At 32.7% G+C, this 22796-nt stretch overlaps 3 protein-coding genes across 3 annotated transcripts; 1 reads left to right on the top strand and 2 right to left on the bottom strand.

Annotated features, from left to right (window-relative positions):
• Positions 1-2215: 2215 nt before the first annotated feature.
• LOC101264827 (small ribosomal subunit protein uS15) lies at positions 2216-5436 on the top strand. The gene is made up of 5 exons (XM_004239997.5): positions 2216-2387; positions 2494-2566; positions 3695-3833; positions 3925-4111; positions 5151-5436. Exons 1-5 carry the CDS (start codon positions 2365-2367, stop codon positions 5182-5184), a joined length of 456 nt encoding a protein of 151 aa, XP_004240045.1. The 5' UTR covers positions 2216-2364; the 3' UTR covers positions 5185-5436.
• A 452-nt stretch (positions 5437-5888) lies between these two features.
• On the bottom strand, positions 5889-9231 carry LOC101265133 (UDP-glucuronate 4-epimerase 3). The gene is made up of 2 exons (XM_004239998.5): positions 7553-9231; positions 5889-6240 (listed from the first exon to the last, which is right to left on the bottom strand). The coding sequence occupies exon 1, from the start codon at positions 8879-8881 to the stop codon at positions 7574-7576; it is 1308 nt and encodes a 435-aa protein (XP_004240046.2). The 5' UTR covers positions 8882-9231; the 3' UTR covers positions 5889-6240; positions 7553-7573.
• Positions 9232-12863: 3632 nt separating this feature from the next.
• LOC101265440 (3-phosphoshikimate 1-carboxyvinyltransferase 2) lies at positions 12864-20352 on the bottom strand. Its single transcript, XM_004239999.5, has 8 exons — positions 19371-20352; positions 17918-18162; positions 17317-17470; positions 15036-15250; positions 14837-14954; positions 14362-14572; positions 13440-13501; positions 12864-13361 (listed from the first exon to the last, which is right to left on the bottom strand). Exons 1-8 carry the CDS (start codon positions 19701-19703, stop codon positions 13143-13145), a joined length of 1557 nt encoding a protein of 518 aa, XP_004240047.2. The 5' UTR covers positions 19704-20352; the 3' UTR covers positions 12864-13142.
• Positions 20353-22796: the final 2444 nt, after the last annotated feature.

Raw genomic sequence — 22796 nt, 5'->3', positions numbered from 1 at the left:
TATACAATACTGATACATATTTATACAATATAAATATACATTTTTACACTATTTATTGTAATAGCTTTTCAGCGTTTTTATGACGGTATTTTGTCTTTTCTTGACGCAAGTTAGTAGTACTTTCTCTCATCTCAGTATTAAATTTGGTTGTGGCAATGATTAATAATTAATGTAATTTTCTTAATTTTTTACATGAGTTTTTATAAGGAATTGAACAATTTTTCTCCAACAAAAGTTATGAATGTAGAAATTTGTGTTGCGTTTCTATTCTTACTACTATTTTACTTATGAACATCACGTACGTAGAGCCGTCAAAATGGACTAGCTCAACCCAATTCTAACGGACTAGAGAATTAAATGGTTAGGACGGACTGATCCTTTTAGTTAAAGGACCAATAAAATAGCAACCCAACTCAACCTTAAAGCGGGCCACGGATTGAACCTTCAACAAAAAAATGAACAATATTATTCTTCTAGAAGGAATATCTAAGCTAGCGTTTGGCCATAGATATTCAAATATTTTTGGCAAATATTATTTTGATGAAAATTTGGGTAAAATTTTACCATGTTTTTGGCCATAGAATTTGAGAAACATATTTCATTTTTTTAAGAAATATGATTTATACCCATTAGTTTTTAAAACTATCAAACTAACCATAAATTTGTATTACATAGCACAATAGAAATCTCACGTAACAAGATTTATGACTTCTGCAACAAATCAACAAGAATCATTAAGTAAATATTCGTATAGTGAAAAGGTCTTGGTACAAATCATGATAATGAAAATACAACTAATATAAATTCGGAAAAAAAAAGAAGAAAACAAAAGGAAATAAATATTGCAATCACTGAAGAACCTATGCTTTCTCATTTGAAAGAGTTCAACCTATTCTTTAATATAATCTTCCCACATTTTATGAACAATCTCTTCTCGATGAGCTTGCATTTCCGAATCAGATGATCGAGAAGATGAAGCGATGTTGTTACCCTGAGCCAATAGTTCGTCACTTTCACCAACAACCATATCATCATTTTCATATTCATTGAATATTCCATCACTACTTTGATGTTCACGTAAAAAATTATTGATTGGTGTCAATAAATATATTATTTTTGTAAAATAAAAAGTTAAGGGTAAAAATTGAATTTCTAAAACTTTCCAAATAATGAAAATTTGGCCCAAATACTAGTTTTTTCTAGTATTTGGGAATTCAGAAAATTTGCCAAAAAAATTTGCCAAATAATAAAAAAGTGTATGGACAAACAAAATTTGCCAAGTTTTTTCCCAAGTTTTACTTGCAAAATTTATGGCCAAACGGGCTCTAAGAGAATCGAATGTTGACGTCTATGAACCAGACATTAATACATATAATTTTTCATTTATGAATCACATACTTCAGCGAATACTTATAGAAGTACATTTATGAATATCACACTTCGGTGAATGCTTACCAAAATACATAATAGTCAATGTAAAATTTAGCAGAAGAATGTTGATCATTCAACCATTCCTTCCACAAAAAACAAGCTAGTTTAAAAGACTTGATTTTTATGTTTTTAACATATTTGTTGATAAAACATTTACAAATAAAACACTACTATATATATATATATATATATATATATATATATATATAATATTCTTAAATATTCAAATCCCACGAGCTGGATCTGAGGCTAGCGGGTTGGGCCTACGAGGTTAGCAGGTCAAGTGAGATTGCGCTAAAAAGTCTCGTTCCTAAGTGGGCCAAAAATATTAGGTTCAGTCCCACTTAATTCAAGGATTAGATTGGACCGATCTCACGGGTCAAGTCCATTTTGACAACTCTACATGTATATATTAATATATGAGCATTTTTCTGATCGATTTTGTATGTCCATATATAAAAAATTAATATGTTTGGAATCTTTGGCCAAACACCTATTTTGATGAAGGAGTAACCTTCATTAATTTTCTTTTTTCTTTTTAACAATTGATTAGTAAATACTTTGTTCGTGGTTTTATTCTTTTGACAATTTGTACATTATTTATATCACAATTTTATCAAATAAATTACAATTCATAGGTAATGATTTAATTTTTATCATTAAGATTAAACTATATGTAAAGAACTATTAGACTCAAGCTAATATTATTGAGATAAATAATTTTTCAAAGATAATAGTAATTTATATATATGTACACAATTTTAAAATTAGGATAAAATTTAAATGGTGGTCTAATGAAGGGATATTACCGTAAATTGCTTTGAGGAAAAAAAAGAAAGAGTAGTATATAAAACCCATAATTACCCAGCGAATAACAAATTTAGGGTTTCGCTGCTGTAGCCGCCGCACATCGGAGCACCGCCGTCAGCCGCCATGGGTCGTATGCACAGTCGAGGGTCCGTTCAATCTTTCTTCTCCCTTATTGTATTCAATTTGTTTCATTGTTTTACTACACATTATACTGACTGATTTTGTATGTAAATTTCTCTCTGTTGTTCACAGTAAGGGTATTTCAGCTTCAGCACTTCCGTATAAGAGGACTCCACCAAGTTGGTTGAAAACATCTGCTCCTGATGTAAGCAATTGCTAGCTTCGTAAATCCTTGATTGAATCTGTTCTAAACTTATTTTGCTCTGTTTCTGTGTGATTAACATTTGTATTTGGATAATTGTGTTATCTGGGATGAAATGTGAATTATACTGTCGAGGTTTAACAAATCCTAATTATGCTTTGTTTAATTCTATGGATAAGTAGTATTTGTGAAATGTGTAATTTTTGTTAGTGGTGATCATGATTCATGTCTCAGCACTAAACGTTTGTTCTTCTCTTTGTTTTCGGTATAATAATCTTCTCTTTGTTGTAAGTTTTCTCATTTTTTTAATCATTCCTCGTTAGTTTCAGATATACACCAGCTTAGTATTCTACTACGTCTGAGTCAAGTGTCTTGTCTTCACTGTTTTTCTTCCATTCTGTAAGTTTTGTGAAATAATATGTACATAGAGTGTGTTTCATGTCCAGTCCTTAAGGTCTCGACTTTTTCTTAATGGCCTAGAAATCATCTGCAGCCTTGGAAAATTTCCATTTGAAGTGCCGCAGTTAATACCTGTTATCTGACTTTATTGAGTAGCTGAAAGCTTGGTATCAAAGATCTACCTCGAGGGTGTTCACCTCCATTTATCTTGTATACTTACCCATTTCAACGTTGATTGCCTTTCTTCTCGTTTACTGCCAGCTACTAGAAAACTCCACCTGCTAGCTTATCCAATTACTAAGTTAAATATTTTAATATCAAGGGAAATGAAGGTATGAGAGGTTTCTTGCAAAATGTGTTATTCTGTAGCGCAAGTGCCTAACCGTGCAAAAGCAAGTACGGTTTTTTCCCTTTGCCTATTTGAGTTATATTCCTGACAAATATGTCGTGCTGTTTCTACACTGCGTGTGTATATAAGAACAGAAAAAAGTCTGTATTGGTAAATTAGGTGAAAATTTTCTCCAATCCTGTTTGAACATTTTGATTCAATATTTGTTACTTGTGATAGAAGTTGTTGGAGTTTGTCCGATCGAGAAACAGGGAAGTATCAAGTTAATACCAATAAATAATATGATAACTATTAATTGCACAGCTGACTGATCATTTCTTGACATTGAGTTCCACTTTCTTTTTTTTATTCTAATAAAAAAAATGCACTTTCTTGTGTTTCAGGTTGAGGATAATATATGCAAGTTTGCCAAGAAGGGTTTGACACCTTCTCAAATTGGTGTTATACTTCGTGATTCTCATGGGATTGCTCAGGTGAAGAGTGTAACTGGTAGCAAGATTCTCAGAATTTTGAAGGCTCATGGTACTCATTTGGCATGTTGAGTGATTAGTTGATACTCATAATACTTGTCTAATGGAAGTGATTGACCAACCTTTTGTTTTCTTTATGGTAGGACTTGCTCCTGAGATTCCTGAGGATCTATATCACCTTATCAAGAAGGCTGTTGCAATCCGGAAGCATCTTGAGAGAAACAGGAAAGACAAAGATTCCAAGTTTAGGTTGATTCTTGTTGAGAGCAGGATTCACCGTCTTGCTCGTTACTATAAGAAAACCAAGAAGCTTCCCCCAGTCTGGAAGTAGTAAGTGTAGTCTCATATACATGCTTTAGTTTTGTGCCTTCTGAGTCACCATATTAAACCAGTCTAATCTTGTTTTTGCATCATTAAGTGTTCAATGCATGTCAATGTGGAATATGCTTGGTTGTTTTGAATTTAGTTTTGGATTACTTTCTAGCTGGTGACTATTGTTTTTATGAAAAAATTGAATACTCTTGCTCCCCGGGTCAATTCTTAGTTCACACAAGCTGCTGCATCCATTGCATTTCAGCTTTTATATGCTTAAATCATCATAATATGATTCCTGTGAGTTTTGTTCCTGTCAGATTGTGTATCTGTTATATTTTGAGTTGTCTGCTAAATTAAGCCTGCAGAGTTCTCCACTTCTACTTCTGTACTCTATGCTACATTTAATTTAATTAGAAGGGTCTGAAAAAGATAGAAGGGCAGGCCCATTATCTACTGAGTTTTGAATTTTAGGCTACTAGCTCTTGGGGATTTCCCGGTTTTCCGCATTTTTGATGTTTTTTGCTTGCCATCCACATCAATGTGCTGTTTATGACTTTTTAAGGTTTGTGTTTCATAGTATAGGTTTAGTAAAACTGAAAGAATCATGTGCATCTTTATGTATCTTCATGTTTACTAAGATGAACCTTGTTATAATTGACCCTTCAGATCTGCCTCTACACTTTCTCATTACCGAGCAGTTTTTGTGTTTGCAATGAATTCTCTGCTGCATTTTGATGGCACTATTTACACAGCTTTAGATGTATTCAATTTACAGTTGTAAAAAGGGGTCTCATTCTGCCCTTACAAAAGAAAAGGGACAATTTCAATCTTTATAGCAATATGAAATTACCTTCATGTCCTGCCACAAAGCTAACGTATTGCCAGTTTACTTTCATCACTCTAGTAGCTCCAATTGGTTTATGTGAAGTTTTAGTTTCAATGATTCATTGGCGCCTTGGATGATATAGGATCAACTAGCATCTTGCTCTCCCCTCTTTCCCGTCCTCTTTTGGGGATTTGCGTTACTAATATCTTCTTCTTTTGTTATTTGCAGTGAATCTACCACCGCCAGTACTCTCGTGGCATAGAGAAGACTCTGCTTTTGCTGTCAAATTTTGCCTCCAGAGTTCAGTATTAAGTCGGAACTGTCAGGATGTTTAATTGAGAAAAAAAACTGCTAAGATATTGGTGATGATTTAGTTCTTTTTTGAGTTGCTATTTGATTTCCTTTTCTTTCTTTAGATGTCATATATTCAAATCTTGGCTGCTTACCAATGCGTTAAAATTGTTACGAATATCTGCCGTGTTAGTTAATGATGAACTGAATTACCTTTACTCCATATCTATATTGGGTTTAGAGATATAGTCTGCTTTTCTTACAAATTGCATGTTCAAACAAAATTTCAACTTCAAATCAATGTGATTCCGTATCACATGTCTAAATTACACCAAGTTGACAACACTGCAGGCATTTTGTCACAACTACTATCAGCTAGCATTTGGCAGCACTTTGCCCAAAATCTTTAGCTAATGCCTTTTATCAATTAGCAAACCATCCATGTGTTGAATAATTCACCCTTAACTCAAAAGTTCAAAAGAATTTTGTCATATCTGCTATCAGCTATCTAATTGACAGCACTTTGTCCAAAACATAGCAACCATCCATGTACTAATAACTAACTCAAAACTCAAGTTCCCATGACACAAAATCCCATCTGCCAAATGGCTTAAAAGATATCATCTACAAAGAAAATGAAATCTGAGGAAAACTAGTAAAACACAGACAGTGAAATACACACAAATAAGATAAATTCCTTCATTATTTTTGTGTTCAACAGCATCAGATATCTTCAAGAATATGCAAGTGTTTATAGAATCCAGCAAGAAGATTGGCTTTATTTAAATATTCCTCCAACAGTTCCCCAAGATCATTCCCAGCAAGCATGCAACCTTTGACATTTTACATATCTTAATGCCTTGTTTCAGAGGCAAAATTAAAAAATCTAGATACAGTTCGAGTTTAACGTCTCCAACAAATCATATTTGAACAGCCATGGACAAAAGCAGTAACTACGATGAGAGAAACCCATGAGACAGAAGCGTATCCACACCCTGCTGCTACGTTCTTCCTTTTCTGGACATCACTGTGTTCAGAAGGGAAGAGGAGAAAAAACTAAGGTTCCAAACATTTTAATCTTCCAAGAAGTGAAAGGCATGAAAGTTTGTATGATCCAGCAACATGCTTATGTATGAAAGTTAACGTTAACAAGATGGTGAAGGCTAAACTCCAGAAAGACGAGATTTTATCAAAAGATGCAACATTTTCATGGCTAAAGTTTCATATCTCCTGTTGAGGATTGTAACAAGTAAAAGAAGTACTAATACAAACACTAGCTTTCTGATATTAAACTTGAAAGGCAGTGAAGATGAAAAGCAAACTGTTTCCATGATTCCTCTATCTAACTACTTCACCGGTTGAACTGGAACAATAGGGTCAAGGGTGCTGCAATAATTAAATGAAAAAAAGGTAAACAGAGAACCTAGAGTTGCAGGACCGAGGCTTTAACCTTTTCTAAGGTCTTAGCAACCTGAAGATATTAGTAATCACTTCTCTCTTGTGGTGTACTAGAAGTAACTATTTGCTTACTTTGTGCATCTTGAGATTAGTATGCTCTATAGTCCTGCATTTTTTTGCCATATACCATATTGCAGCTTCAAATGAATTCTTATACCCCCACCTCAGTTTTTTTTTTCTCTTCTTCACGAAACAAAAGTTCCAGAAAAACCAGAGAAAGGAAAGAACTGCACCAATCTATTACGATGACCCTAATTTTTTTATGAGTATTATTACAATGACCCTAAATAATCAACTTTTAAAAGTATAACATGAGATGCATAATCTATATTTCGAATTAGAAGGATCTAACTTCAGCAACTATGTACGAGGAATGATCACAGAGAAGAAATATCAGAAAGTTGCGGCAATATAAAAACACATAACAGGATTAACCAAAATCATCAACCTAGAGCACAATATCATCTTTGATTAACAAGGAAATATTCAATTTGAAAAGATATACAGAGTGAACCAAATATAGAACTATCCTGCTATGTTTATTAGAATCTGATAAAGATGATACATGATCAGTATCCATCAATCAGCAGCAGCTCTATCTGTCATGAATTCTACAATTATAAAACTACAACAATTACACTTCAAAAGTGGAAAAAGAAGAAAAAAAAAAAAGATGGCTTCAGTTTGCATCTGATACATATCAACTTGCCCAGCAAACACCGTTCATCCACCACAATTTCTTCGTCGTGGGATTGGATGTGCCCCTTATATTGGTATCATTAAGATATGGAGGGGAAAAAAAAAAACACAAGGGGGGCAACAAGCTGGAGATACATGAAAATAATCATAAGAATCAAAGTGAAAAGAATTAATTGTCCTACCACTCATTGAGTCGAAATGTATCACTGCGCGCTTTTCTTTCCATTACCATAGTAGCTAAGGTACCATCGAACAAATTTCTTCAATCCTGTCTGTAGATCTGTGGTAGGCTTATACCCAAACTCCTTCTGAGCCAAGCTAATATTTGCATGAGTAAACTGCACGTCTCCATTCCTTGGTAACTTCATAATCAATCTCTTAGCCTTTACCTTTAACAACATCTCCAAAATGCTGACAAGATCAGATACCGGGACAGGTGAAGTGTTGCCCAAATTGAACACCCTCAATTGAGCAGGACCTTTCTTCTTCCCACCACTTCCGGTGCTCTTCTTAGCCGTGTCCAATGCCCCCAAACAACCCTTAACTATGTCATCAATGTAGGTAAAATCCCTTGCGACTGTGCCATGATTAGCTGCCTCAAAGATTGGAATTGACTTTCCCTTCAAAATATCCCTAGTGAAGAAGAAATACGCCATATCTGGCCGCCCCCACGGTCCATAAACTGTGAAAAACCTCAATCCAGTTATCGAAAGCCCATATATATGATTATAGGTATGAGCAATCTCCTCACCAGCCTTCTTAGTAGCAGCATATAAACTAGCAGGCTGGTCTGTCCTATCCCACTCTGAAAAGGGTACCTTAGTATTCAATCCATATACAGAACTAGACGACGCCCACACAATAGAAGGTTGAGGATTAACACTTTTGCAAACCTCAAGCATATTAACAAGTCCAGCAATATTACTATGCACATATGAGCTAGGATTTTCCATAGCATATCGCACACCGGCTTGTGCAGCCAAATGCATAACATGAGTAAATGCAACAATTTCAAAAAGTTTCTTCAAGAGGGTGGCATCATTGATGTCAGCCTCAACAATGTACACCCCAGAGCGCTCTAGTAGCTCTTGCCTTGCTCTTTTGAGCGAGGGATCATAATAATCATTGAAATTATCCAACCCCAACACGCCATCACCGCGGCGTTTTAAAGCAGCTGATACATGTGTTCCTACAAAACCAGCTGCACCAGTTACCAACACACAAAGACCATTACTTGACCTTGGTTTTGTTGAAGCCTTAATCTTTTTCTCCCAAGCTGGACCACCATAAGAGCTTGTTCTAAGAGATCTCCTGAAGAGATCTGAAGAAACATGAGAGGAAGATGATGGTGATCTGTAAAAGAATACAAAGATTAACCCCACAAAAACAAGTGACCAAAAAATGATCTTGGCTAAAGAAAATTGTAGCCTAAGCCTATGATAAGGTGATTTTTCAATCTTGAATTTTCCTGGGGTTGATGGAGTATTATCAATGTGCTTCATTTGGGACATTATTCTAAACAAATCTTGAAAATTTAAACAATACCCAAATCAAGAAACTCTCCAAATCTTTTTCCACTGGTTTTTCTTGATTAAAAACAAAAATCAAGATTAGGGTTTGAGAAATTTTCCTTTTTCTCTCTATATTTTTGCCCCCAATGAAAGAAAGATTGATTCTTGATAATGTAAATGGGGATAAGGAAAACAAGAAAAAGGGGTATGGGGAATTTTAGCACTTTATCTATAAGAATAAGAATCTTATTGATTTCTTGAAGGGATTGGTTATTGTTCAAGATTACTTTGTGGGGTTTCTTGAAATGAAGTAAAGATTGAATTTTTATGAAGAAAATGGGTGATTAGAGGAAGAGATTAAGAAGGGGGTGGACTAATTAGGGAGGGAGAAGAATGAGGTTTGAAGAATTTAAAAATGGAATAATGAAAGATTTGGAGTGGACTATTAGGTGGGTAGGGGGAGATCAAGATCCAAGAACAAAGTCAAAACAAAAAAAAATGTAAAAATTATGAAAAATGGATTAGTTTAAACTTTGATTAGAGATGTTTGTAATTGAAAGATTAATTTTTTTTTTTTTACCATTATTGAGGTTCTTGGAGGAGAAAGAGTTGGGGGAGATGGGAGGAGGGAGATTATTGTATTTGTTTGGTGGAGGATTAAAAAAAAAATGAAACCTTAAATGTGAGGCATTTAAATATGTATGGAGTTTCTTGATTTTGATTAAAAAAAAAAGGATTAATTTCGAGGCCTTTAATTTTCCTAAATTGTTTACTTATTTTGGAAAATTAAAGGATTAATTTTGAGGTCTTTATTTAACATAGAGATTTGGTTAGTTTAAATATGAGGAGAGTTTCTTGAAATATTGGGAAAATGTAATTAATTTAGAGGTGTTTATTTAGATAAATATGGGGGAGTTTATTGATTTTGTTAAGAAAAGGGGATTAAGGTTTTTAGTGAAATAAGGATGGTTTGTTGGAGATGAAATGGACGAAATTTAGGGACTAATTATGAGGGGCTCCTAATTAACACCTTATTGGTTGGTGAGAAAGATTTATAGGGATTTGATAAGTTTGAATATCCACATTCCTCACTAATTTAAAATTTAAAAAATGAAATTATATCGTTTATACGCGCACAAATTGAATCATCCACAATACAGATACTATTCGAAAAGGGAATTACAAGTCACCTTCTTTGAACAATATGCTTTTTCTTTTTTTTAGAGAGAAGAATGACCAAAAATATTTTTTTATAGATCATCATATCTCCTAAAAAGGGAAGAAAAGGCTACTCTATCACAATTGAAACCTTGGCTAGACTATCTAGAGACTATGATTATCTGGAGTAGAATATTGATATCGAAAGATCAACAATATAGATCTTCCCCGTCTTTACCATTGGTGAGATCTATGCTATTTGCAATGTCACACTATTATATTTATATGGGGTATGGTTGACACCAAAAAGCGTATATCTGAGGAATATAACTCTTTTTATTGACTATGTTTTACTAGTTGATGATATCCTAATCGACGACGTAAAAGTGACGGTGTTTCCATTTCATAATTAAAATCAACTTCTATTTACATTAGTTTCTTAGTAAAAGAAAAGGCAAGAAGCGAGGGCGTAGCAGCTGCGCGAAAGTCGTTGCGCCTTAATGCGAAGTTGCCTAGATACGGGTCCAAGCCCTGCTAAAAAAAGTCGAGATATTTGGACAGATTCTAGTATCCAACCCATCTCTTTCTCCTGATTCCTCTAGTTGTCAAAATCTTACATAAAAATTCAAAATTTTATTGAAAATGTAATATAAATCGATTCGATATAATTAATTCGATCGATTTTCATATTCTTTTAACATCCCTACTTTCCCGAGCAATAAAACTTTCATTTTGTTTTGTTTTTTAGTACGTATCTTTATTGAATTAAAAAGGAAATGGAAAGTAGCTTGATTACCATATTTATGTATGGCAAATCTCAAATACTAGAATATTACTATATAGTATGAACTTCTGGCAAATATATATCTTTAAAAATGCTTTCTTTTTCTCATAATTCCATTTCTATACAAGATTATGTCTTGTAAAGTTCAAATAAATCAAAGTACAAATCATGATATTCACTTATTCTTTATTTAACTCAAAATAATTTGTATTCTAATATAAGTGCCTTGATAGAAAAATGTTCCAAAATTTGTGCTCCAAATATGTTAACACTATGGTTTTCCTCTTTCCATTTTTGAGATTTAGTGGTACGTCGAATCATAGCTATAAGCTTTTAAGGAAAAAGATACATAAATATTTACCTATGAATTATAAGAAATAGTTCAAATATATCTTAGATTATAATTTTATATAATTTAATACTGTATTGACTTGATACTTGTTTAAGACCATAGTGATATTCATTGTGAGGTTGATAATGTGAGTCCGGAGTTAAAATGGTAAAAAAATTGTTAAAAATTTCAAAAGGGTATATCAATTTTTTTTTTACCTGAGCGATGAGCAAAATTGTTGCTGTAGCAGCGATTTCTTAAATTTTTTTTTTAAAAAAAATAATTTAAACAAGTCGCTCCAAATGGAGCGATTTTCAAAATTAAAAAAATATAATTTTTAATAAGTCGTTGCTTTTGCAGCGACTTACATTAAACTTTTTTTTTCTGCTTTACACTTTAATTTTTAATTTTTTTTGAAAACTTAATTTAATGGGCTAATTTTTTTGCAGCGATTTAATTAAATTTTCAAAAAAAATAATATAAATTTATTGTAAATCGCTGCCTTTACAGCGATTTGATTTTTTTTAAAAAAAATTAACTAAAGATCGCTGCCAATGATTTTAAAAAATAAAAATAAAAATTTATTTAATTTTTTTAAAAAATAAAGCAAAAAATAAAAATAAAAATAAAAATTTTAGTGAAAGTCGCTGCAGAAGCAGCGACTTATAATTTTTTTTTTTTGAAAATCGCTGCATTTGGAGAGATTTGTTTAATTTTTTTTTTTAAAAAAAGCAAATTTAAGAAATCGCTGTTATTGTAGGGATTTGCTTTTTCAGACGGCCAAAGTCGCTACATCGTGAGCGATTTTATCGTTTTGGTTTTTTAAAAAAATTGATATGCCTTTTTGAAATTTTTGATAATTTTTTTTACCTTTTTAACTCCGCACTCTTGATAATGTAGAATTTTTTTAATTAAAGGCTACAAGGTCTATGATAATCAAGCTATATTTATTAATACTCTTAATCACATTTCGATTCATTACTATACTTTCTTATATTATTTCATTACATTATCATATCGTCCATCATTACTTGTTTATATTTAACCTCATACATAATGAATAACGTGACAATTTTGTTATATCAATATAATTATTATAAGTCGTCTCACTCATTGAAAAGATAAATTAGAAATTTCTAGTATGTGACGGAGCTATTGTATTACACGAGATTCGGACAAACTTAGTAGATTTTATCGTAAACCTTATATTCATACTAAAATATCAAATATAACGATGTATAATCATTGTCTGTATTTTTTTACTTAATTAATATGTTGTAACCAAAAAAGGTTATTGCTATTTTAGAACCCCAAAACATTAAATTTTAGCTTAGTCTTTGTATAATAAGAATGAAATTAGTATAAAATAACAAATTATCTCTTGAAATTTTATATTGAATAAATAAAAATAGACGAAGTTAGATGTATCTCAACATGCCTTTGTTCTCTATTTAGGCAAGAAACTTGAAGTTTGTGGTGTTGAGTTAATACTAAAGCCCTTTAAGGAGACAGAGTCATGTGAGAGTCACATTTTAGTTTTAGGTATTAAAAAATAAACAAACTTGTAAGCAAGGCAAAAGATCCTACTTTTTAAGCAATGAACAAGAAACTATAAATACAAACGCACGATAAGACAACACACTTTAACCTACTAACCTTTTACACTCGGTATACTTTCATAATAAATAAACCAGTTCTTAACCAGATAATTCACAAAATTCAATCAATATAATTAGATAATAGAACTAATACTCCTTATATTTGCTCATACAAGGAAAATTATCAACTCTGTTACAGTATACATTCCTTTAAAAACAACAAAAAACAGCTAAACTTTAACAAATACACTGAACATGATCACATGGCAAATAATTAAACAAGTCAAAGTCATTGTGTTGTTCAGATACCAGCAATAGCCTGTCTTGTTGTACAAGAACTAAATTCTTTCACATGTTTTTACTTACACTCTACTACATATTGAAGTGGCTTCAATGCTTGGAGTACTGCTGAAGGACATCAAAGTAGTTTGGGAAGGTTTTCCGCGTGCAGCCAGGGTCATTGATGGTGACTGGAACATCTGCACAAGCAGCAAGAGAAAAGGCCATGGCCATCCTGTGATCGTCATATGTATCAATTTCGGTCACATTTAATTTCTCCGGTGGGGTGATTATGCAGTAGTCAGGTCCTTCTTCAACAGTTGCTCCCAACTGTAATTTTCATGCAAAAAGGTAAGAGTAGGGGAAAAAAAAGAACGAAATCTACGAGGATAATTTCTACAAGTTTACCTTCCTAAGTTCTGTGCATATGGCGATCATGCGCTCAGTTTCCTTGACTCTCCAACTAGCAACTGATAAGAGAGGAGAGTGCACAATAAAGAAAGGTGGAAGACCAGGAAAAAGAGAAAAGAAGTTCCCTGAGAACATTATGGTCTGCTCAAATAAAACCGCTGCTTAAGGTTAATATATTTAAGCCATTGCATTATAAACTTAGTCAGCAAAACTACAATACAGATCTTTATCTGCTTAAGCTCTTCATAGATGTGAATATTTATACTTGTTTAGGATCATGTACATGTTAACAGAAGAATAATGCACATACCTATTTGCAATATGTAGATCGTCAGACTTCAGCGACATATATATGTCGAGCCTTATTTAAATTACACACTTGGAGAGAAAACAACAGAAACTTCTCCATTTGTGGCGGTTTCTTAAGTTTCACCATCACAAAAAAAAAAAACACAATTTCTAGAGGCCAAAGCTATACCATGGTGCATGTGCAATCAAATTTATATTGAACTTATGTCTGAGGTTTCCATAATTAACCCACAAAGAGGGTGAGCCCATCCTAATTTGATAGACTAATTACAAAAAAACATACTGAAGATGGATGAGTTCACTTTTTTCTCCTTGCTAACCTAGCCTCAGAAGATACATATTTCTAAAACCACTTTGCTATAAAATAGTTATGTTTTAATTCCAGTGTATTTTTTTCTATAACTGATTAACTCCCAAGGGCCAGAGGCACACGGCCTGAAACTTAGTGGATATTTTCAGCTTATATTTTGTACTTATTATGCAAGAAAATTATTGTACTATGGATATTGCAGCATAGTGCATCTGGTCTCACTCAGCTAATTAAATATGAATAAATTAAAAAGAGAACTTCAAATTCGATCTGATTGTTAGAAAGCAAAGCTAGCCATACCGTCTCTTATAGCAGTGGGACCGTCAGCAAAAAGTGCAACTACAGCAAGTGTCATGGCGACATCAGGCATTTTATTCATGTTCACATCAATGGCATGCAAATGCTTCCTTCCAGAAGAATTCCTTGGAGGTCCTTTAACTGTGACACTATTCTCTGTCCATGTAACTTCTGCTCCCATTTTCTCAAGAACCTCAGCAAATTTGACATCCCCCTTCATGAAGACAAACATAAAGACACAATCAAGATATTTTAACTATAACATTGAAAGTCATCTCACTGCAGTCCTCTACTTGGGTGCTAATGTAAAGAGTGCCTCATCCACATAATATTAATTTAGGCCTAACTAAATCCAAACTTGTTGACGGACAACATGTGAGTATACATTAGGATGCTACCACAGAGCCAACGTGGAAAGATAACAGAGAAATTCAGCATGCAACCCCCCTCCCCTGGCTCAAAATGGCATGAGAAATACCTGTAAACTGTTTGTTCCACAACCTTCAACAGTGATGGTTCCACCTGTGACAGCTGCACCAGCCAAGAAGTAACTAGCACTTGAAGCATCACCTTCCACATAAGCTTTTCCAGGAGACCTAATATTTCATCAATCTTTACGCCAGCTGTTTTTGGAGATAAACTTTACAAGCCATTAGAATGACCAGAAACAGACTTACTTGTATTTCTGACCTCCTCGGACAAAGAACCTGTCCCAGCTACTATTGTGCTCCACAGATATACCAAATCGCTCCATCAACTTCAAAGTCATTTCGACATAAGGTACAGATATTAGTTTGTCAATGATTTCAATCTCCACATCTCCTAAAGCCAGTGGAGCAGCCATAAGCAGAGCAGTCAAGTATTGGCTGCTAATGGATCCAGACAGCTTCACCTAAAAGGTAGTCAAGAAAGAATAGCAAGACACAACTTTCTGTATTATAATGGTATTCCATGCCAAGGAAACAAAAAAGAAAGAAACTGACTAGTGAATATTGAACCACAGATAACATACGAATCAGTATTCATCGGATACAACAACAACAACAACATACCCAAATGTGATCCTACAAGTGTGGTGTACAAGACCTTACCCCTACTTTTGTGGGGTAGAGAGGAGGTTTTCAATATATGATTCATCGGCACATTCACAAAATAAAGAAAATTAAATTCTTCTTAAAATAAGCTAACTAGTGAACCAAGGATGACATAAGAATCAAGATTCATGGACATGTTTGAAGCAAAATCAATATTTCTCTCTTCTGTAGCTGCAGCAAGTCCCTAAGGAAAAGCTGAATAGGAGAAACCAGAAACTTTGGCAAAATAAGTAACTCAACAATTGGTAAATATCCCTTTGTTTTAGGACTTCTTAAGAAGAATGAAACCTAAAGATGTGATGCAGGGAAAGGCAGGCAAAAGAGACAGTTCCAGAACACTGTAATAGCAATACACTATTCATTAAGTAATATTGCTAGTCCTACCCACAGTAGTCCTTGAGGATTAGGGTATTGCTTAGCTTCTTCCTTAGGCAAGTTTTATTGTTTGAATCATCATTGGTTTAAGATGTGTTTGACACTCTGTCCAATTTAGGTGTTCTTTTGTTACACCATGACTTTTATCCTAAAGGTTGAAATTTCACTATTTTATATGAAGTTGTATATAGTGGAGATAGAGGTGACTTTCAAAGCATTTGAAGCCTTTTTAATATAAAATGTGTCTCGATATTACCTTTTTATAGATTAGAGTCATAGTTGAAATACTAAAGAAGAGTGACGGAAATAAGTTCATCAATAAAAGTGGATAAAATATTCCAACAACTAAAAATAAGATAAGGCGCAACAACTACTTAGAAATGTAAGAGAATTACGTTTTGTCCTCAAAAAAGCTCTTGATTCACAAGAACAGTGGATCTAATAGAAGCAGCTAGCCACATTTCTTTGAGCGTCATACAGTTTTGTAATCATTCAACTTACTACTGTTAAGGAATTAAGAGTTTGGCTTTTGAGTTCAATCATAGAACATAAGATTTATTTGCTTTAATAACAGACCTCTACTGGTTTTCCTTGGCTTTACTACTGATTCTTCCTGCATTAAGATGACTCATTTATAAGGATGCAGCCATGATAAAAACCAGGCAAACTGTAGTTTTCCTTAGATGAAGAGTCGACCGTTTGCTGCAAGACTTACGTCTCCAGTAGTTGCACCAAAACATACAACAAGGAAAATGAGCTCTGGCGCCTTCTTTCTATTCTCATATGTAGACTCGCCTCCAAGCTTATTTTCAATTGGAACCTAAGTTGGAAATGATCTCTGTCTACAAACATTTTGAATTTGGAATGGTAACCTATAGGAATGCTTACATTAAACCATATAGGAAAAAAGCCTAAAGCACTGGAAATTTACAGTATTCAAAATTATGAGAAGCATATTTTGGATTCCTAGCCTGTTTGACCAAGCTTCTGGGAGGCAAAAAGTGTTTTTCTTTTCTCCCAAAAAGTGCTTATTTAAAAAAAAAAAGAGGTGTTTGGCCAAGCTTTTGGAAGAAAATAAGTCCTTTCAGGGAGTAGCAGACACTGTTTTTCAGAAGCTAAAACTAGTAGTTTATCCCCGAAAGCGCTTTCGAGAAATTAAAAGACTTGGCCAACCACTAATTGCTGCTCAAAAGTGTTTTAAATTTATTGGCCTAACACAAACTGCTTTTCACCAAAAGTACTTTTTTGAAAAACACTTAATAAATTAAGTTGATTTCAGAAGCTTGGTCCAATAGGCTATAAGCAAGGATATGTACTCAAATGAATTCTCGAAGAAGGTTAGACTATGCCAATTTCTTCCAATCTTAGCTTTAACTTTATAAGCAAAGTCTTCTCCGCTTCTGCAATCTAGTTACTTGTTCATATTAAAGTTTCAAGACATTATTTATTTCAATAATAAATACGGCAGAATAGAATTTGTAATCCTCACCTTCCCTCCTGGGAGACCTCCCTTGCTGACAATTCGAACAGGAGGACATTTCGTACCAAGGAAACAATCAACCTCTGCACCAAGCTGCTTAAGACCATCAACCAAATCACTAATTGGTCTCTCTCTCATTCGAGGAACTCCATCAAGTACATACCTGTAACAAGAGAATGACCTATTAAAGTTAGTAACATGGTAAAATTGTTTTTAATCAATAAAAATGCCCGCCCATAAAGAAGCATTGGAAAAGATGTTAAGACAATGTCTGTACCATTGTATGCATCACACAAACTTTTCAAGATCTAGTAGATATCTAATTATTCATGCTCTGAAAACCTCACGTCGCTGACAATACCTTCCAGGAAATCAGATTTAGTTATCTATGTAGAGAAAATTTTAGTCAGAAATACCAAAAAAGCAATAATTAAAGAATATCAGAATAGCTTTAACAGCAATCAATCAATTATGCTTCAAAACCGAGCTAGTCAGGTCAGCTTATTGAATAATCTCTAATCATTTCGCTCTAGTTAGGCCAATTACATTCCAATAGCTTTGACTTCCACTTAAAAGAGTAAAATGGAATTAAGACGGGATGCTATTAGACCTTGAATTTCCGCCAGCTACAGCAACTGCTGCTGTTAGTGGCCGCATTGCAGTTCCTGCATTTCCAAGGAAAAGTTGAATCTCTTCCTTGGACTCTTTAGCGGCAGGGAACAAACCACCACAACCTTCAACAACAGCTCGTTGGTTTCCACTGTCATCTTCTACTTGCAGTCCAAGTGCTTTCAACGCACCAAGCATGTAATGAATATCATCACTACTTAGCAAATTGTCAACCACAGTTGTTCCCTGAAATTCAAATGCAAGTCACATTTAATGGCCACAAAAGATTGTTTATATATACAGCAAACATAATAAAGTAAAAGATTCTTTACATACATTTCAATGTGACATCACCTTTTGTAAAACTGTAAAAGAATGAGAAGTGCAACCATAAGAAATATACATGCATTATGCAACATATCGGGGTCGTTTGGATATAAAGGAACCATGTATAGCACTGAATACATAACCAACAAATACACTATCTACAGCTAACACGTTAGAGGAATTATAAATCCCATTATAAAATTCTGCATATGATAGTATAGTGTTTGTTTTACTCCTTAACTTATGCAACATTTGGTTGGTAGTATTAAAGTATACCCCATTACATTATACAGGATAAAACATGGAACAAAAATGCTTGTATTAGCAATGCAAAGACTAAACTAAGTAAAGATAAAAAATCCCTTTTAGAGTAATTAATCCGTGTATTACAATCTCTTCATTATTCATCACTACAAAACAACCCCTCATTATTAATCATTTGCATAAATTAATCCCACCATAACAAACATGTAACCCAAACAATTACTAAAAGGAGCGGCCTGGTGCACTAAGCTCCCACTGAGTAGGGGGTCTAAGAAAGGACCAGACCATAAGCGTCTATTGTAGACAGTCTTACCTACATAGGATGTTTCCATAGTTCAAACATGTCACAGGACAACAACATTACCAATATCGTCAATGCTCACCTTCAAAACCAAACAACCACTAACACCTTGTTTGGATGTATTTTACCCATTGTATTGTGTTGATAGTTTAAATAAAATGTTTGTTTTGATTGTTCGTTTAAAAAACTTTATTGTATCGTATCGTTAAAACCTATCTTTAGGTAACAATGAGAAGTCTCGTTTAATGTAACGACCAATTTGGTGTGATCCTGTCATTACCTTAATATTTTCTTTTCATTTTATCTTTATTTATTATTTAATAATCATATTGTATCCTACCTTTCATATTAGCTCTAACTTGTAGCTTACTTTTCTTGTAGGTTTGTTATTCAAATTACTGATGTGACACATTATGTAATAATGGAGAACGATACCATCTATCCAAAACATTGTATTCATTAAAACAATGCAACGTAATACAATTCAATACGATACATTATTATTCAATACGTAACAACCATCCAAACAAGGTGTTAAATGTTCTAATAGTTGGCTACTTACTTCAGATAGAGCAGCAAGAAGGAGGATACGATTGGATAGGGATTTAGAGCCAGGCAATTTGACAGTGCCTGATATTTCTTTGATGGGTTGCAGCACAATCTCAGAAGGTTTCTGGGTTGTAGCCACTGATGCTGAAATCCTAAAAGAAGAAGAACACGACCTTGTTGTCAAAACTGAATCTTTATTCAAAACCCACAAACATTTTACTGATTTTTTCAGGTTTTTAGATCCAAAAGGAAGTGAAGGGAGAAATGTGGGAACTTGGGGTTTATGAATCTTGGAATTGGGATAAAGGGTTTGTATCCCCTGTGTCATTTTGCTAATCTGTGCCATTTTTTCGGCTCTTCCTGTGTGTCTGTCTTTGGTATTGAGAGCTAAAGTTTGAGTCTTTTGCAAAAGATAACTTTTTTATCACAGAAATTTGTTTTAAGGTGGAAGGTGATAAGTATACTGAAAAGTAATGGGGTTTGTATGAGGTCCCTCACAACAAATCTTTATCTGTAAATTTTTTGTTCTGTTGTCTGTTCTAAAGGGATATAAGTGGTTGAAGATCAACAATTGGTTCTATTACAATTTACATATTTGTCTTGTTTGTACTTCTATTTTTTTTCAATGAAAACGAAAATTTGCGGTTGCTATTCTTTGGACGTGCACGGGATAAAATCCTTATTCCTATGCAATAGCTCGCAAACCACATAGGAGGGGTAACCGCACTAGGCAAGTCTGATGCGCCGAGTTCGACCCAGAAGGCAAATCCTTTGCTTTCGCTGGCAAAGAATTTCGAACTTGAGACCTCCAATATGAAAGTCCCAAGCTCAAACTACTGGGCCACCCCGAAGGGTTAAAAAGAAGTGTTGTTTGTACTTCTATTTAGGGGTGGATTTTCCGTTCTTATGAAAATTTTAATTTTCGAATGAAGAAGAGAGAATTCAAATCAAATTCTAATAAATTTGGGACTGAATTGGTTTTTTATGTTTGGTTTGAATTAATTAGCTTGGATATCTCAAATTTTTAAGCCTTGACGTTATATTATTACCGATCTCAATTCACTTAATAATTGATTTTACGTTTTAAGATGTATAACTTTCTACCTTTAACAAATATTGAGATCACTCTGCTGTCCATACCATATATTAAGTTTTATTACTCACAAAATATTTTCATTTTTTTCTAGACTAATAATCACAAATGATATTGGATTAGTTGTAATTTTATGACAATCTAGAGTTTGAAAGTTGCTGAACTCCATCAGATCACCTACTAGCTCGCATTTGTTTTTATTAAGATTTAATTAATTAGATTTAATGTATATATAACTAATTAAGATATCGTCCTTATATTTGAACATTAAATAATCAAAATTGTTTATTTTTTAACATTTGAATGCGCATAACTTATTTGTTTGTAAACCTAACAAGTATACAATTCAAATAAAAGAGTAATTAAATATTAAATAGATATGAATATAAATATAATAATACTTTTTATTATTTGTTAAAAACAGTGAAATGTGTATCTTTGCTAGTGACGGTGGAAGATAGTTTATAGTGACGGTGGTAATGATAGTTGGGTTGGTGGAGGTGATAGGTGTCTGTAGTGATTAGCGTAATAATGATTGTGATGATGAAGTTGGTTGATAATAGTTAAATAATGTGTGGTGGTTGACACCAGTGCTAATTGTGATTGTGGAGGTAGCTGACAATAGGAATTGGTCGCATTGATGGAAATGGAGTTGATGGTTATTGTGGTGATAGTGAATTATATATTATATATTATTATAAGTGGGAAGATTCTAACCTCAAAGTTGAAATGCCATTTTACCCTTATTTTACCTCTAAAATAAATTAATATTACTATCTATTTAATTAACTAAATATTAAGTAAAAGTTATATTTAAATTCATGGATCAAATAAGATCTTAATGCATCATATATTCATGTAATAATTAAATGTAGATAATGAAGAGTCTAATAACCTTTAAACTTTAATTTGTAAGATAAGTGAAGGTAATGAAGAGTTTATCAAACACACTCACACCACATTATATATATTTCTTATTTTATTCAAGTTTGTAATCATCTTGCATACTACAGTAGGTTAGTCTACATTTCTTGTAAAATTTTCATTACCAATTTTTAATTATAAGAATTCTCACTATTTTATTTAGTTGTATCCTTTAAAATTTCATACATATTCATCTTCTTTTTGTTGAGAAATATGTAAACTATGATAGTTACAAGATGAATATACTCCAACATGAAATTGTAAGTAAATATCTATTTTTCACATCTCCATCGTTTTGAATTTTTAAATATAACTTTGTAGTTGATTACTGTATTTTTGTATTCATCCTTTCTTCTATTTTTAGGATATATATTGTAAAGCTAGTCACATTTTGTATTTATCATTAATTATTTTGAGGGTAAACATGCTAAATCCCATAGAATAATAATTATGTATTTTTCATTGTTTGATAATCATATATCTTTTTAAACCAACATATTTGTACTTTTTCATTTTTATATGTAATCTCAAATGTTCAAAAAATTCACGTACTTAACTATTATAGAGAGGTACAAAATAAGTGCAAAAGTAAAAATAAAATTAAAAATAATGGATAGTAAAAAATGACTAAATGATATATTGAATAATATTATTTTAGAAATCATATATATATATATATATATATATATATATATATATATATATATATATATATATATATTTCAAGAAATACAGTTTATCTTTATTCTTAACATATTCATGCCTTCTTTTTTGTTTGTCTTATTTATTATTATATATGATTATAGTTTTTTATGCATATGATATGTTTCCTCGAGAGTAAGTCATGTTTTGTCTAGAATAAGTCCACTTTTAACAAAATGTAATTCAATTAGTATGAAAATATTTTTGTCTATATATTTAAATGTGATGTCCTTTTTTATGGATGCCATGTCTTTATTTATTCTTTATTTTCGTATGAAATTTTAATTTTTTCTATAAATTTGATGGTATACCGCCCAAACATTTTGTAATATTTTTCTTTATACGTTTCTTTTTTATAGACAATTTATTTTTTGATTATTAAAACTTATGTTTAATAATTAAAATATATTAATTCCTCTGATAAAATAAATGTTCATTTTTCATGAAATATTTAATATATCAGACCTCCAACATCTAACACAAGATTTTCATGTTATATTTTGTGCAAAATTAAATTCTTTTGTTAAACTTAAATATGAAAGGACATAGATTTGAACTTAGCAATATAAATTAAAATTTTCTAAAATATCAATTAGGGGACAAACGTGCGATGCACGTCCCGAGAACTAGTATAATTATAATGATGAGGATGATAGGTGATAGCGATCAACAATAATAGTTGCCAGTTATGATTATTGTCAATATGATGATGGTGATGAG

This window comes from Solanum lycopersicum, chromosome 5, assembly GCF_036512215.1.
Source record: "Solanum lycopersicum chromosome 5, SLM_r2.1".
NCBI lineage: Eukaryota > Viridiplantae > Streptophyta > Magnoliopsida > Solanales > Solanaceae > Solanum > Solanum lycopersicum.
Note: the sequence above shows the minus strand (reverse complement) of the source record. Positions and strands in the feature narration are given on the sequence as shown.